General features: G+C 45.6%; 1 protein-coding gene across 1 annotated transcript in view; it reads right to left on the bottom strand.

The window, feature by feature from the left end:
• SLC25A33 (solute carrier family 25 member 33) overlaps positions 1-15,068 on the bottom strand; it is a 36,005-nt gene extending 20,937 nt beyond the window's left edge. Inside the window, exons 1-2 of the mRNA XM_027619183.2 lie at positions 14,784-15,068; positions 596-775 (exon numbers count right to left, since the gene is read on the bottom strand). Coding sequence (XP_027474984.1) covers positions 596-775; positions 14,784-14,839 — 236 coding nt within the window. The 5' untranslated portion in view covers positions 14,840-15,068. The remainder of the gene's footprint in view (positions 1-595; positions 776-14,783) is intronic.
• Positions 15,069-15,890: the final 822 nt, after the last annotated feature.

Raw genomic sequence — 15,890 nt, 5'->3', positions numbered from 1 at the left:
AAGTAAACGGCCCCAAGCTAAACCGCAGGCATTGCCAAGCACTCTTCTGCATTTCTGATTCTGCCTTAAGCCAAATTCAGCCTGTGAACATTCAGCCACTTCATACGCAAATGAGACATTTTTAATGCAGTAAAAATAACACACTAAGCAGGGAGCCTCAGTATGAAACAAATATTTAAAAAACTATTTCACTAAATATATGTTGCAACTTTTCTAGAAACGTAAAATTATTTCCAAACAGCAAGTAAAAAACATCAGAATATTTTGTCTCTATATAATGTGCAGTCTTTAAATTTTTAATGTCACTCTACCAACCCAGATCTTGCCAGTCCTCAAAAGATTCTGGGCAAGAGCAACATTTTGATGCAACAATTTAAACATGGATTTTTGGCTTACTTTGTTAGTTTACTTTGTCGCTGGATGATGATCACACGCAGCCCTGCTGCCAAGGGAGGTCAGAGCTCAAAGGTATCAGTACGGAAACCTAAGTCTCAAGTTTGGACAGAGACTGCAAACAGAACACCCCATCTGATGGGCTTGACAGACCTTCTGTACTCAGTAAGAATCCGGGGTCCAGCACGGGGACTGAACTTACTTCAGAACCTGGAAGAGCCCAGGTGTCACAGATGTTGGTCTCACCATCCCAGCTCCACTAATGGTCCCCAGATGAACCTGAGGATAATAGACTGTCCGAAGAGCTAATCTTGAAGACTGCAACCGTGTCTTAATGACTTCTAGTGGACACGTAAAAATAGCACCAACCGTGCCCCCACATCTGTAAGAGAAGAAATCACAACAGGATCAGAAAAGCTATACTATTGGGCGCCTGGGTGGCTCAGTTGGTTGAGCGACTGCCTTCGGCTCAGGTCATGATCCTGGAGTCCCGGGATCGAGTCCCGCATCGGGCTCCCTGCTTGGCGGGGAGTCTGCTTCTCCCTCTGACCCTCTTCCCTCTCGTGCTTTCTATCTCTCATTCTCTCTCTCTCTGAAATAAATAAATAAAATTTAAAAAAAATTAAAAAAAGAAAAAAAAAAGAAAAGCTATACTATTCCCTAGACTGATAAAGTATGAAATTTCATTTTTCTCTCTTAAGAAAAAAAGGCACCTGTTTATTTCATAATTAGAACATACTAGGAGGTAAAAAGAATTTGTTGAAGTCTCAGCAGCTAAAGAGAGAACCACTGTTAACGTGATGGCGTGCCCTTTAGGGTTTTTATCACTGGCTTTTTAACGTCCCCTCCCCAACTTCCCTGGATGCTGTGGTCATCTCTCTGTGGCTGCATCTATACCTACCCACACCATCTGTGATGGTTACACACTAGTACTCTCTGCCAAGGTCTACCATTCTAACCCATTATTACTGTTAGCCATTTCCAACTCTGCTGCCATGCTGCAGTGAATATTCTATTTTTTTTTTTTTTTAAGATTTTTATTTGTCAGAGAGACAGAGAGGCAGAGGGAGAAGCAGGCTCCCTGCTGAGCAAGGAGCCCGATGCGGGACTCATCCCAGGACCCTGGGATCATGATCTGCACCGAAGACAGCCGCTTCACTGACTGAGCCACCCAGGCACCCCTGCAGTGAATATTCTAGACAATGCATCTTTGCACAGTCAAAAATTATTCAGATAATGCCATTTTGAGAAATCAACATTCACTACAACACAGACTTCTATTAAAATACGATTAATTTGGACTCCACTGAAAATAAAGCTAAAGCTCCTTTTAACGATGAAGTCTTCAAGCATCCTTCAGTCTCCCTGATCAGGGTTCTCCTAACCACCCTTTACAATTTGTTCATGTCAAAATATTACCCAAATTAAAAATTTAAATATTTTTCCTCAAGACAACTTATTTATCCTAAAATACCCACTTTCATCTTTTTTTTTTTTTCCAAGTAGACTCCAAGCCCAGCACGGAGCCCAACATGGGTCTTGAACTCATGACCCCAAGGTCAAAGCCTGAGTTGAGGGGCGCCTGGGTGGCATAGTCGGTTAAGCGTCCAACTCTTGGTTTCAGCTCGGGTCATGAGATCGAGCCCCACGTCTGGCTCCATGCTCAGTGTGGAGTCTGTCTGAGATTCCATCTCCCGTCCCCGTTACCTCCCCGCCCCAGGGGCTCTCACACGTACACGCTCTCTCTCAAATAAAAAAAAAATTTTTTTTTAAAGATTTTACTTATTTGACAGAGAGAGAGAGACAGCGAGAGCAGGAACACAAGCAGGGGGAGTGGGAGAGGGAGAAGCAGGCTTCCCGCTGAGCAGGGAGCCCGATGTGGGGCTCGATCCCAGGACCCCAGGATCACGACCCGAGCTGAAGGCAGACGCTTAACGACTGAGCCACCCAGGTGCCCCTCAAATAAATAAATCTTAAAAAAAAAAAAAAAAGACCTGAGCCGAGATCAAGATCAGATGCTCAACCGACTGAAACACCCAGGGACCCCACATCTTTTCTTCTTTTTTTTTTTTAGCTTTTATTTATTTATTTGAGAGACAAAATGAGATAGAATGAGCCTGAGAGGGGGGAGGGTCAGAGGGAGAAGCAGACTCCCCGCTGAGCAGGGAGCCCGATGTGGGACTCGATCCGGGGACTCCAGGATCATGACCTGAGCCGAAGGCAGTCGCTTAACCAACTGAGCCACCCAGGCGCCCCCATCTTTTCTTAATAATATCCATGAACTGCATGTTTGATGGCCTAGTTATAATTAACGATGTCAGGTACCATCTAAAACCATCCCACCACCGCCAATAAATGTTTTACTCTTTGGAAAACACTGATGATCAGGACCCGTGTCTTACTCACCTTTATATCCCCGACATCAGGACTTGCAAGTGCATAAACAGTATTTGCTAAGCCAAGGAATTATTAAATTGAGATTTCAAGGACAATGTCTTTCAAGGGATCTAAATGTTTGAAAATAGCATATACTCTCGGGGCGCCTGGGTGGCTCAGTCGTTTAAGCATCTGCCTTCAGCTCAGGTCATGATCCCACGGTCCTGGGATCGAGCCCCGCATCAGGATCCCTGCTCAGGGGGAAGCCTGCTTCTCCCTCTGCCACTCCCCCGACTTGTGCTCTCTGTCAAATGAATAAATACAATCTTTAAAAAAAAAAAGAAAGAAAGAAAATAGCACATACTCTCTACCTTCTGTCACAGGCTCCATTACCCGGGAGCTCCATGTAGGGAGGGGCTGTGTATTCACATACTCTTGCACTGAGGATAGCACCTGGCAAACAGGTGGCTCAATAAAAATGATAAGCACCAGCATTGTGATTGGGAAACAGTAACAACAGCAAAGGACAGGGTGCTGGCAGACAGAGAGTACTTAAGTTAGCTTCCCTACGCCACCAGATGTAAATGTTGGAAATGTGGAAGTGAATCTAGCACCCAGCACAGACCCTGAAAGAATGAAGTAAAACTCCACGCAGTATTTTAGAATCAGGAGCCCGAAGTTCCACAGAGCAAGTAAAATGATGATAACTAAGAGCTGGAAGCTATTAGTTTAAATAATAGCATTACTGCCAATGACTATTCTATGACAGGCATTCAATCCTCCAACAATCCTATGAGGTAGGAGCTATTATTTACCCTCAATTTACCATGAGGAGTATGAATGTCAGAAAAAGAGAATGAAATGTACAGACTGGGGGAGGGTGGAGAGGAAAATAGTAATTTTTGACTGTTTAGGCAAACCTGCTTTAGAATCATGATGATCGGGCGCCTGGGTGGCTCAGTTCGTTAAGCAACTGCCTTCGGCTCAGGTCATGATCCTGGAGTCCCGGGATCGAGTCCCACATCGGGCTCCCTGCTCAGCAGGGAGTCTGCTTCTCCCTCTGACCCTCCTCCCTCTCATGCTCTCGGTCTCATTCTCTCTCTCGCAAATAAATTAAAAAAAAAAAAGTAGAATCATGATGATAATACACCGTAAATTGAACTGTTTACATACAACAGTGTTTTCTGAACTCTGGGCCAAAGCCCATCAACCACAAAAGCAATTTAGGGGATCACAAACAGAATGGGAAGGGAGAAGGGCAGGAAGGACTTGATGTGTATCAGACAAGTACCATTCAACCCTCAAGGATTTTGCCACTGGTATTGTCTTTACTTTTTAGATGAGGAACCCTGGTCTCAATGAGGTCATACACTTTCTCAAAGTCACAAAGTGATGAAGTGGCTAAACTGAGACCCAAATCCAATGTTCTTCCCACTATACTCTTGGGAAGGATGATGGAAAGATAGTTTCGTTAGATAATTTAGACTATTTACATTCACACTCTTACTTGGCCAATAGCTGATTTGACAATAAGGCCTTTAAAACTCAGTTTGGGGCACCTGGGTGGCTCAGTTGGTTAAGCATCTGTGGTTAAGCGTCTGCCTTCGGCTCAGGTCGTGATTCGGAGGTCCTGGGATGGAGCAGAGTGGGGCTCCCTGTTCAGCGGGGAGTCTGCTTCTCCCCCTCCCTCTGCCTCTCCCTAGCTCATGTGCACTTTTGCTCTCTCTTTCTCAAACAAATAAAATCTAAACCAATCAATCAATCTCTGTGTTCTTCTGCACCAAGGAAACTTTATGAGCCTAACTAAATACTGGTCTGTATAATTTGCTAAGCACTAGAAAATGTCTAAAGAAAATGGGATATCGTGGGGAGTCTTAAAAAAAAAAAAGTAAGAACTTAACTCATGTCCATTCACACGAAATTACCCTTACCTATCAGAAAAATAACCATGTGCTTAAAAGGTTTAATATTTTAACACATTGGAAAACTCACATACTACAGAGTAAGATAAAAAAAATACTGAAATTTATTTATGTTCAATAACACGATTCCACAGTGCTGAAAAAGAACAGAACTTCTGGGTAGTCTTTCATAAGAAAGTCAACAAGTTCAAACACCATATAGGTCAACCACCTTTGCTTTGGCCCCATGTCAGTTACGTTCCTCACTCTGGTCAACCACCAACCAAATCCACGCCACTGATCAAAGAAAGACCCACTGGACGGTATGCTTGCCCCACAAAGCAAGTGCCCTACTGATGGCAAGTCGGTGAGCTCTTTGAGGCTGGCAGACCACAGTCACAACCACACACCCTCTTGTATGTTATACCCTGGGCCCAAGGCAGGGGGGGGGGCGGTGGTGGTAAAAAGGCCTCGACTGACCTTCTAGACCACTCACCAGGGGACAAACTAAGGCACTCTCAGGCACCTCTTCTACAAGATGGAGTGATGCTGCCTCAGTGTTACAACAAATGACAAAACGGGGAAAACACTGCCAACCGTAACCAGTGGTAAGAAGCAACTCTTCAGTAGGCGAGCCCTCCCTACCTACTAGAAACCTTAGATGAGAAACAAGCATAGATTTTCAGTCATTTTAAATCATTTTTTAATTCATTAATACTTTAAGTTACTAAGCTATGTTGGATACATTGTCACTAAAATACTCCTGATTAGAAGGAAAGAAGTTCTGATACTAAACTGAAATTTCCAAACAAAATTCTTCCCGAAATTTAAAACATTTCATAGCAGAATTTTTATTTACTTATTTGTCAGAGAGAGAGAGAGAGCACACGAGCGAGTGAGTGCACAAGCAGGGGGAGCGGCAGACAGAGGGCGCAGGCTCCCTGCAGAGCAAGGAGCCTGATGCGGGACTCAATCCCAGGACCCCGGGATCACGACCAGAGCCAAAGGCAAATGCTTAACTGACTGAGCCACCCAGGCGCCCCATAGCAGAATTTTTAAAGTATCTTTCACCTCAACTTTTTTCTTTCTTCATGAACCAGCACATATAAGACACTCATCAATCTGGGAGTATTAATAGAAATATGGACTTCTCTGAATTGGCTTTCCAAGTTTTTCTAAAAATATTTAATCATGTTGAGTCCTAAGCACTTGTGATTACAACAAATTACATTATTTGTTGAAAAAAGTTCCTGTTAATTCTCAATTTTTCGATACAAAGACGTCCTTCAGTATTAGCTTGGCTCCTAACCGTGCTCACTCAGCTCAGATAAAGCCCTGTCCACCGTGACTCTGGGCAGAAGTTATCAACAGAGCTTTTGAGTCTCAATTCAAAAGAAGACATCAGCTCTGTCCACCAGGCCTCCTCGAACTCTGCTATTCAGCTGTCCTCTACTGAATTCCCCCGTTCTTAGCAATGACACCATGGACAGGTATCTGGTAACTTCCAGGTCTTCAAATTCAGGCCCGTCTAAAACTTCAATCTCAAATCTCATTCAAAACTTCCCTCCAGCACTGCCAGCTAGAAGTACGGCTTGAGGGTACTTGGGTCTGCTCTTTTTCTTCCCTTCTTTTAAGGGTTCTCTGGGCATGAGGACAGAGAGGAGTGAAGTGGTCTTATTTAACTGGTTTCTGTCTTGCTGTGGGTCAACCTGGCTGATTGTTATATTAACGGCCTCGGGAAAGGTTATGATTTCAGTGTAGATGGTGCGCAAGCCTCCGCGGGGTGGTGTTCAATCTCACGGGGCACTCCCATCCTGGTCCCACCAGCAGTCCATCCCCCAATTTCCTTTCAGCCTCACTTGGCTGGGAACCCTGCAGACAGCACTAGGTGCCTTTCCTTCCTCTGGTCCCCATGCTCCTTGACACCAAGCCAATGGGCCCAACCAGAGTATTCTTCCATGTCCGTCAGGGGGCAGCAAAATCGGCCTTTGGTGGGAAGTCCCCCCCCAATGTCTGTCCTAAGCACACCACCCCGGTTTCTTCCCATCCAGCTGGCATGGGCTAATGCAGCAGGCTCCCAGAGGCAGGAAGCACTGGTCAGAGCCAGGTACCAGTCTTTCATCCAATAGGGACTGAGAACAGGGTATGGGATAGTGAGAGCAAAACCCTCTCTCCATGTGCCACAGTGCTGACAACTATAACCTATCTGCTCTGTATATACAGTCTGGGGTGAGGCGGTCAAGGGCAGTCAGGCAGATCCTGCTGTCTCAGTCTTACGGTAGACTCCGCTTGGTTCAGCTGAGGGCCATAGCGGCCAATGCACGGCCAATAGGAAAAGTCCCATCCAACATCCAATTACATGGTGACAGTGTTGGCATGTTGTCGGGAAAGCAAGTCTGATTGGATGCCAATATTTCAGACCACTAATCTCCAAAGTGGGGGACATACTCTTAAGTGTGCACAATGGAATACTGGCATGGAGGGGGAAAATTACAGAAAAAAAAATAAAATTTCACTTATTTATAATCTCTACCATTAAATTTCTATTTTGTGTATATGCTTTACAATATATATAAAATTAATAGGATAACATAAAATATATATGCAGATATGCATGAACACTTTAATCATAGGACTGTGTGATCAAAGGCTGCAGAGCACTATTCTAGACCAGTGGTTCTCAACTGTGGCAGTTATGCCCCCGCCCCAATGACATTTGGTAATGTCTGGAGACATTTTTGGTTATTGCTATTGGGGGAGGAGGTACTAGCATGTAGTGGGCAGAGACCAGGGTTGCCGTTAAACATCCTACACGGGATGCACAGGAAACCACACAGCAATACCCTGCCCCTCCCCAAACAATTATCTGGCCAAGGTTGAGAACCTCTGTTCTAGATCAATAAAACAATCTATTTGAAGGCAGTACAAGCAATGTGGAGGGCACTCCGGGTTGCTTCCCCAGCACCCATTCCCCTCTTCCTCTGTCTTAACAAGACCCCAAATTTCTTAAGCCATATAGTTTGGATAATATTGAACCCATTTCTATGTCTCACTTAATCAACATAATACCATCTATGTTGCCATGTCATCTGTTCAGAGATGGGTACATGATTCAGCCCAAAATAAACAGCATAATCTCCTCGGAGCAGTGACCAGTTTAGAGATGGGTGCATGTCCAAGTTGGTCCAATCAGATTAAGCTTAAGACTTTTCAATGGTGGAGAAACACCAGGAGCTGCTGGAAGCCAGTCCGTGTCCGTGCAGGGACCAGTCCTAGAATCACACAGATATTTCTGGAACACAGCAACCAACGAGGGGTACCACAGTGACATTGCTGAGCCATTTATATAAGCCCTCACCAAAGCTTGTTCTCTCTTTAGAATTTAGGTATATGTGCCAATAATCAAGCCATTTGGAAGTGAGTTTTTATTACTTACAAATGAAAGCCTCCCCTAAATGAGCCTACTCAATAAAAAAAAATTTACACCCTCGTTTTCCAAGAAAGCACTTAACAGAATTTTACTATTATCAATAATCTTCCAACAAGTAGTTAACACTCATGTAGCTAGTAGGCTATGTTTCCAGCAGCTATGAAGAAAGTCCCTGGATGTTAATATAATTTTGCTCCTGAGGTAATGCTCTCTAACCACTGATGCCGAAGTTCAGAGAGAACGCTCTGTGGGATATTCCACTCACTGAAACCATGGAAGTGAACAGAATGGCAGAAAAACCATGAACAGCAAGCCATTAAATTACATGTCTGGGAGCAGTCCTAAGAGTTGCTCTCTGAAATCTATTTGCCCAATTTTCTAAAAAATCTATTGCCTGGATTTTTCTGTGCCTTTCCCCAGTCTTACTACTTATTCCTGAATGCCCTCCCCCCACTTTCTCTCATTCTTTCTGCCCAGAATTGAAGTCATGTGTTCAGTACATAAACATGGATTTAACCTTTTCTTTTTACCCACGTAAGCCTTCCCCAATGGGTTAGGCTCCTCTCTTCCAGTTTATAGAACAAAGCTAGACTATCACTACTACAATATATACACTGGATTTCTTCTTTTATCTTCATGTGACCAGAGACACAAAAAATTTTAATTATACACACAAATTTTTGCCTTTTAACTCTGAGTGTGAAGTAACAAGGACCCCTTTCAAAAACTAGATGTTTTCGGGCGCCTGGGTGGCTCAGTTGGTTAAGCGACTGCCTTTGGCTCAGGTCATGATCCTGGAGTCCCGGGATCGAGTCCCGCATCAGGCTCCCTGCTCAGCAGGGAGTCTGCTTCTCTCCCTCTCACCCTCCCCCCTCTCATGCTCTATCTCATTCCCTCTGTCAAATAAATAAATAAATAAATAAATCATAAAAAAACACCAAAACTAGATGTTTTCAACAAGAACCTGTTTCCTGTATATACACTCACTCATCTTAGGCACTAAAGCCAAGACCGATATGCTCTTTATTTTAATTGCTACCCAACTGGCGGTCAACTGTTTTCCAGATTCACAGCTTATACATAACTACATGGATTCCACCAACAAATGAACCTGTGAGACAACCTGTGATCCCAGTCTATGGAGTCTTCAAGGAATTCCCCTGTTCACCTGCTAACTCTATACAGTCACTACTTGAAAACACTAGTGCTTCTTTGTAACTTTGTTACAGAATGTCTTATTTGAATACCTGGCACAGGGCTTGGAAGATTTTGATTATGCAAATTCTGTATTTACTCAGTCAAAGCAAAATGCCTAGTTTCTATGCAGCTAATTACCTTTTAGATGCTATTTCCTATATTCTACCTCATTTAGAAAGAAAATTTAAATAGCACCCTATGAATGAATAAAAAAACCCAACCCTATAGTACTTTCCGAACCTGAAGAGAATCATTATTTTTCACAAATACACAAATCCAAAATAATGTTACCTTACGCCAATATAGGTTCAGCAAATCTTACATACAGAACCATGTTCACAATTCATAAATAATCAAAGTACCACTTCTCTTTGAGACAATTTAACTGGCCACATTAATCTAAACCCCCAGATAAGACACACACTACCTTTTATTCATTTAATCATTAAATAAGTACTGTTTAAGCATCTGTAACAAGTGTGACACTGTACTCAGATGTACAAGTGATGAAAAAGACATGGCAGCTATTCTCACGAAGCTTACTGCTAGCAGGAATCTCTCATACAAACACCACACAGCATTTAAAAATGTTTGTCACATACAGGGAGCCTGGGTGGCTCAGTCGTTAAGCATCTGCCTTCGGCTCAGGTCATGATCCCGGGTCCTGGGATCGAGCCCTGCATCGGGCTCCCCCCATCGGGCTCCCCGCTCAGCCTGCTTCTCCCTCCCCACTCCCCCTGCTTGTGTTCCCTTTCTCGCTGTGTCTCTCTCTGTCAGATAAATATGACCTTGTCCAAAAAAAAAATGTTGTCACATATAAAAAATACACCGATGAAATAAGTCAACTTATGTTCTCGATATACATAAACCCTATATAAAATATTACGTGCACACTATTCTTGTCTTACCAACATTTCTTTAATCATTTAAGTCTTGCATCTTCTCTGCATTGCTCCCCTGGCAAATACATGAACATGTGCCTAACACTCCTGAAGTAACCATTAGCTGAGACAGATTATATTCGTAGGAACAAGCACAGTGTAGAAGTATATATACCAGGTGACAGCTGTCCATAATCGGGGGCGGGGACGAAACACTGAATCTTGAAACTATCTTGGATTATGTATTTTAAAACCTTAAAGACATACCATGTTCCCACTAAAATACCTTTTTTTTTTAAAGATTTTATTTATTTATTTCAGAGAGAGAGAGAATGAGAGAGAGCACGAGAGGGAAGAGGGTCAGAGGGAGAAGCAGACTCCCTGCTGAGCAGGAAGCCCGATGTGGGACTCGATCCCGGGACTCCAGGATCATGACCTGAGCCGAAGGCAGTCGCTTAACCAACTGAGCCACCCAGGCGCCCCAAAAATACATTTTAAAAGCTACGTGAGTATATCTGATGACAAAAGTAAAAAATCACGGCAGAGAGGGCGCCTGGGTGGCTCGGATGGTTGGGCGTCTGCCTTCGGCTCAGGTCATGATCCCAGGGTCCTGGGATCAAGTCCCGCATCGGGCTCCCTGCTCCTTGGGAGCCTGCTTCTCTCTCTCTCTCTCTCCTCTGTCTCTCATGAATAAATAAATAAAATCTTAAAAAAAAAAATCACGGCAGAGAAATAGCACTAAAGCATATAATCTGGGCTGTCCACCTCTAACTCCAGAGCCAGCTTAGCCCAGCTAGTTCAGGTGCTGAGCGTGTCTACTAAGCTGTCACCCAGCTCTCACTGCTTGTTCAGCAGGTGAAGGGTGTCGCTAACACTGTATGGACTAGTGGAGCGCAGAGACATTCGAGAAGGAAAGGTTAAAGGATTTTTCTTAACAGCCCTAAGGTCCTAGTCCCAGAAGGGTCACTTCAGAGGATTTCTTTTTAGATTTTTTTTTTAAAGATTTTATTTATTTATTCATGAGAGGGGGAGGGAGAGGGAGAGGGAGAGGGAGAGAGAGAGAAGCAGAGGGAGAAACAGGCTCCCAAGGAGCAGGGAGCCCGATGCGGGACTCGATCCCAGGACCCTGGGATCATGACCTGAGCCGAAGGCAGACGCTTAACCATCTGAGCCACCCAGGCGCCCTTCAGAGGATTTCTGTGCCTCTCTTACTGAGAGAGTCTAAACAGTAGAAAAGGAACCATAGGTTTCATTATGTAGTAACAACATCTGTTTGAATGTTTTTTATTTTGGCAACAACACTATCCAGATTTTGGGACAGGAGGGAAGAAAGTAGAAAAGAGCAGAATCCCTAAAGATACTAAAAGTCAACATCAAGTGAATGGCATTCGCTCATGCAGAAGTAACACACCATAAGAACTGGTTACGAAAGTGCTGGGAGGTAACAGAAGCCTTAAAAATGTGTTTTGACTCAGCAACTGTATCATTACTGGTTTATCCTAAGGAAGTAATCAGAGAACTACACAGGTACACATAAAGATATCCAGTTATTTAAGTTGGCAAAAAAATCAGAAATGAGATTAAATAGAAATTATGTCATCAGAATAAATTAGGTAGCCCTATCATAAAATTACTGTAACATCCTCACTCTACATTCCAGTCACTGGGCTTGGAAACTGTATTTGCCTTCTTCATTGCAACCACTGAACAGTAAGGACTGATGAAAAGTATACTGAGAAAATTCACTACCATGTTGCCATTAATGTATTACTAAGAAGAAAGCAATTTAAAGAATAGGAGCCTATTTTAAAGTAGCTATGGAACTACATTTAGTACACATACACATAACCTTTTCTAAAGTGCCTTTTTTAGGTGTTGGTTTGTGGGTGGTTTTTCCTCCAGTTCTCTTCTTCAAGGGTAACTGTTAAAAAGATGACTATTAGAGGGGCGCCTGGGTGGCTCAGTTGTTAAGCATCTGACTTCAGCTCAGGTCATGATCCCAGGCTCCTGGGATCGAGCCCCGCATCGCGCTCCCTGCTCTGCGGGAAGCCTGCTTCTCCCTCTCCCACCCACTCCCCGTTTGTGTTCCCCTCTCTCACGGTCTCTCTCTCTGTCCAAAAGAAAAAAAAAGATGACTATTAGAGATTAAAGGAGTATTTTTGCCTTTGCAAAGAGACCAAGAAACTGTCTTAAAAAAAAAATCAAAAATTAAAACACTATGAGTTGTTTGGGGTGTAGTTTTTATTTCCCAGGCTCCAAAATTAATTTTCAACGATTCTTAAACCTCTTATATCTGATAAAAGTCATTATTCAGTATCATTAATTGGTGACAGCATTAAGCTTGTTTGATGTTAGTTTCCAATGGCTATTCAACAAACAGGAGAAAAGTGACAAATTTACAAACAAAGGGTTCTGACTTCTTCTGGAAAGATGCCAGCTTAACAACAGTGGAAACTAGTTACTTAGAGCAGAACAGTGTGTCTGCCATTGGACCGGGTGGGACCACTGGGTTTACTGATTTTAACTATATGATATACTAAGCACTCAATACTTAGCTCCTTTTAATGTTCTTCCCTAAAAGAAATGTAAGTAATATTATTTTAGGCTAGTGGGAATGAATCAAAATCCAATTAGCTACTCTGAAAGCATCCTGTTCGAAGATTTCTTTCCGGAATTATCTGCAAGTAATCCTGAGCTTCGGACAAAGAAGGAACCTGTTAAATACAATGGCTTCAGGCACCTCCCTAATAAACCCTCTACATTCTAATCAGTCCTTGCAACTTGTGCGGGCTACTGCAGTTTTCCTCCAACACAAATTAAGAGGCTGCTGCTTGGTAGGAGAATTAGCAGCCAGAGGGCACTGTGAAGGGCGGGTAGGGAGATTCATCAAAACAGGGCAATGGATTATGCAGCAAGCCTCACAGAGGCTGCTCCGGAGCAAGTAACTCTTCCTAGTCTGGAAGACAAAGAAATTTTTTAAAAGCCCACCTCACTAACAACATGAAATCAAAATCATGAAGTATAAAATCATCTTTAAGTTACCCTTCTTGGCTTGAGAAATTACTTTAACATGGCCAACTTGTTTAAAATTCCCCAGAATGACCAATTAATATACTGTATTAACCTAGGAATGCTAACCCCTCCCCTGTGACTTTCAGGAAACACTGGGAGATAAAGTGAATGGATGAAGGGGGAATGACAGGGAAGAGATGAATGAGAAATTCTCCCTATGTATGAAGAACTAAAATTTTTTGGTTGGAGAAACAGAGTGGGTGGTCAAGGACAGTAAGAAGTACAAACACTTTCAGCATAGTTATTTTGCAGGTGAGCTCTGAACCATTACTCGTTTGAAGTAAGAAACATACCTCAGTCCAAGCTGCAACTAATACTCAAGTCAAGATGATTAACCAGAGTAAATTCTATTTTATGCAGAATGTCCTATACTTAAAAATTGCTGTGCCAAGCTTGTGAGGTCCTCAAATAAGACAAAATATCTGGAAGACTCCAAAAGGAACCAAAGCCACTGGCTGTATTAAAAAGAAAGGAAAATTACTAATACTCATTTTCACTATTTTCTGAAGAAACAAAAAATTAGCTCCCTTCCTAAACCCCCTACCACCCAACCTCCCTAAAAATGCGTGGCCGCCACTGAAAAGTATCAGGTGCATGATGATCAAAAAAATGCAGCTCTCAAAAACAGGGCAGATCTTACAGTGGATGCGTCCAGCAGCAGATGAGAAGCATTTCTTTTTTTTAAGATTTTATTTTATTTATTTATCTGACAGAGACAGAGAGAGAGAGGTAGGGAGAGAGCGAGCGCGCAGAAGCAGGGAGGCAGAGGGAGAGGGAGAAGCAGGTTCCCCGCTGAGCAGAGAGCCCTACGTGGGGCTGGATCTTAGGACTCTGGGACCATGACCTGAGCCGAAGGCAGACGCTTAACCGACTGAGCCACCGAGGCGCCCCGAGCAGCATTTCAACACAACTTCCTGACCTCATTCCCCACCCCCACCCCCACCCCCGGCCCCCAGGTGCCCTCCCACAGGTTGCTTGCTGGCCAGCATCACGGTTCGCCAGCACTTTCCAGGCCCCCGCCGACGTCCAACACCTGCAGCTCTCTAGACTGCCTGCACTCGCCGCCGCGCTGGGGAAGTCCCGGGCCCCCCGAGCATCCACGAGACTCCCAGGGCCTTCGGAAAGAGGCCCTGGAGCACAACACAGGCAGAAGGACAGCGAGTGCAGCACGACAGAGCAGCCAGCTGGGAGGATGTGGGGCGGACCGAGCCACAGTGGCCAGGCAGGACCGCCGCCGTGTGACACTCGTCACACCAGCCTCTAATTGTTCAAAAGGAGAAAAAACAGAAGACGCCACGAGAGGGGAATGGGCGTGGGAGCCCGGCGAGCTCCGGGTAAAACCACCCTCGGGGTCTGCGGCCCGGGGCGGGGGAGGGCCCGCGCCCCCGGGCCTCCCCACACCGCCGGGACTTCCTCCTCCGGGAGTCAGCGCTCCGGCCCGGGGGAGGGCGGGTAACCGGCCGGGGCGCCCGAGGGCGCGGGGTGGGGCAGCGGGTTCGGGGGGGGGACGGGGGGTCCGGCCGGGACGCTCACCCGCCGGCGAAGAGGTGAAGCAGCGTGTTCTCCTTCTGCTGAGTGCCCGTCGCCATGGCCGCGCCGGCTCCGCGGCCCGCAGCCGCCGGGTGCCGCGCGCACGAGGTCGCTCGAAGGATGCGCGAGAAGGCCCGCTCGGCTCGCCCGGCTGCCCTCACGCGGCTGCCGGCTCCGCCTCCATGCGCGCGCGCCCCGACACCCCGCGCCCTCGCACTGCGCCCTCCCCGCCGTGGCCGCCGGCGCCTCACCGGTCTCTGCGGCGCGAGCCCAGCACCAGCCGGAGCCCGGCGCGCAGCCGTCACGTGGCGGGGGCCGGGCCGTGTCGTCACGCGGCTGCGCGAGTCCCGGGCGGCACGCGGCGGGGGTGTGGGCCCGGATCTCGCGCGCCCATTGGCCGGCGTTGGACGTGGGCGGGGCGACTGCGCAGTCTGGGCGGGCGTCTGCTCGGAGCGCCGGGCTGGGCGGGGCCTGCCTGGGCCAAAGCGCCGGGAGTGAGATCCGGCCGAAGCTGCCTGGTCCCGGTTCCGATGCGGAGAAAACCCGGCTTGCCAAAACGTAGGGAGACCCAGGGCCTGGACTTGCCTCCCATTTTCTAGCCTATTTTTAGTTCAGTTTAGTTTTTGTGATACGATGTACAAAAAGGTGTCGAAATTACATACCACATCTCGCAGCTCCGTATTCAACATCCAGCTTAGGGAAAACACATGATCAGAACAGCCTAGACCTCGCCCCCAGTGTACCCCTAGGATAATGTTGTGTATTTTTTTATTCTTCTATGATTCTGCAAAAACGTGTTTGGTCTATCCTTTCGGATCATCTGCTGCCCAGACTTCTGAGTTCCAAGCTTCTATAGTCAAGCTGCTTCTCTACTATGTCCTTGGGTCACTGTCAAACTCAGCCTGGCATCTTACCTCCAGGTCTGACAGGCAGGCCTTCCCTGGCCACCCTGTAGCACACTATCACATGATTCCATTTAATTTCCTCACGTAGGCTCCTGCGGTTACTTTGTTGATTTATTCCTTTAAGCTGACCTTTTACCCCCGGAGTGTAAGCTTCAGAAGAGCGGGGATCTTTGTTTCTTTTATTTCTCGTTGTTCCTGGCAAGGT

Source organism: Zalophus californianus, chromosome 4 (genome assembly GCF_009762305.2).
Source record: "Zalophus californianus isolate mZalCal1 chromosome 4, mZalCal1.pri.v2, whole genome shotgun sequence".
NCBI classification, from domain to species: Eukaryota; Metazoa; Chordata; class Mammalia; order Carnivora; family Otariidae; genus Zalophus; species Zalophus californianus.
Note: the sequence above shows the minus strand (reverse complement) of the source record. Positions and strands in the feature narration are given on the sequence as shown.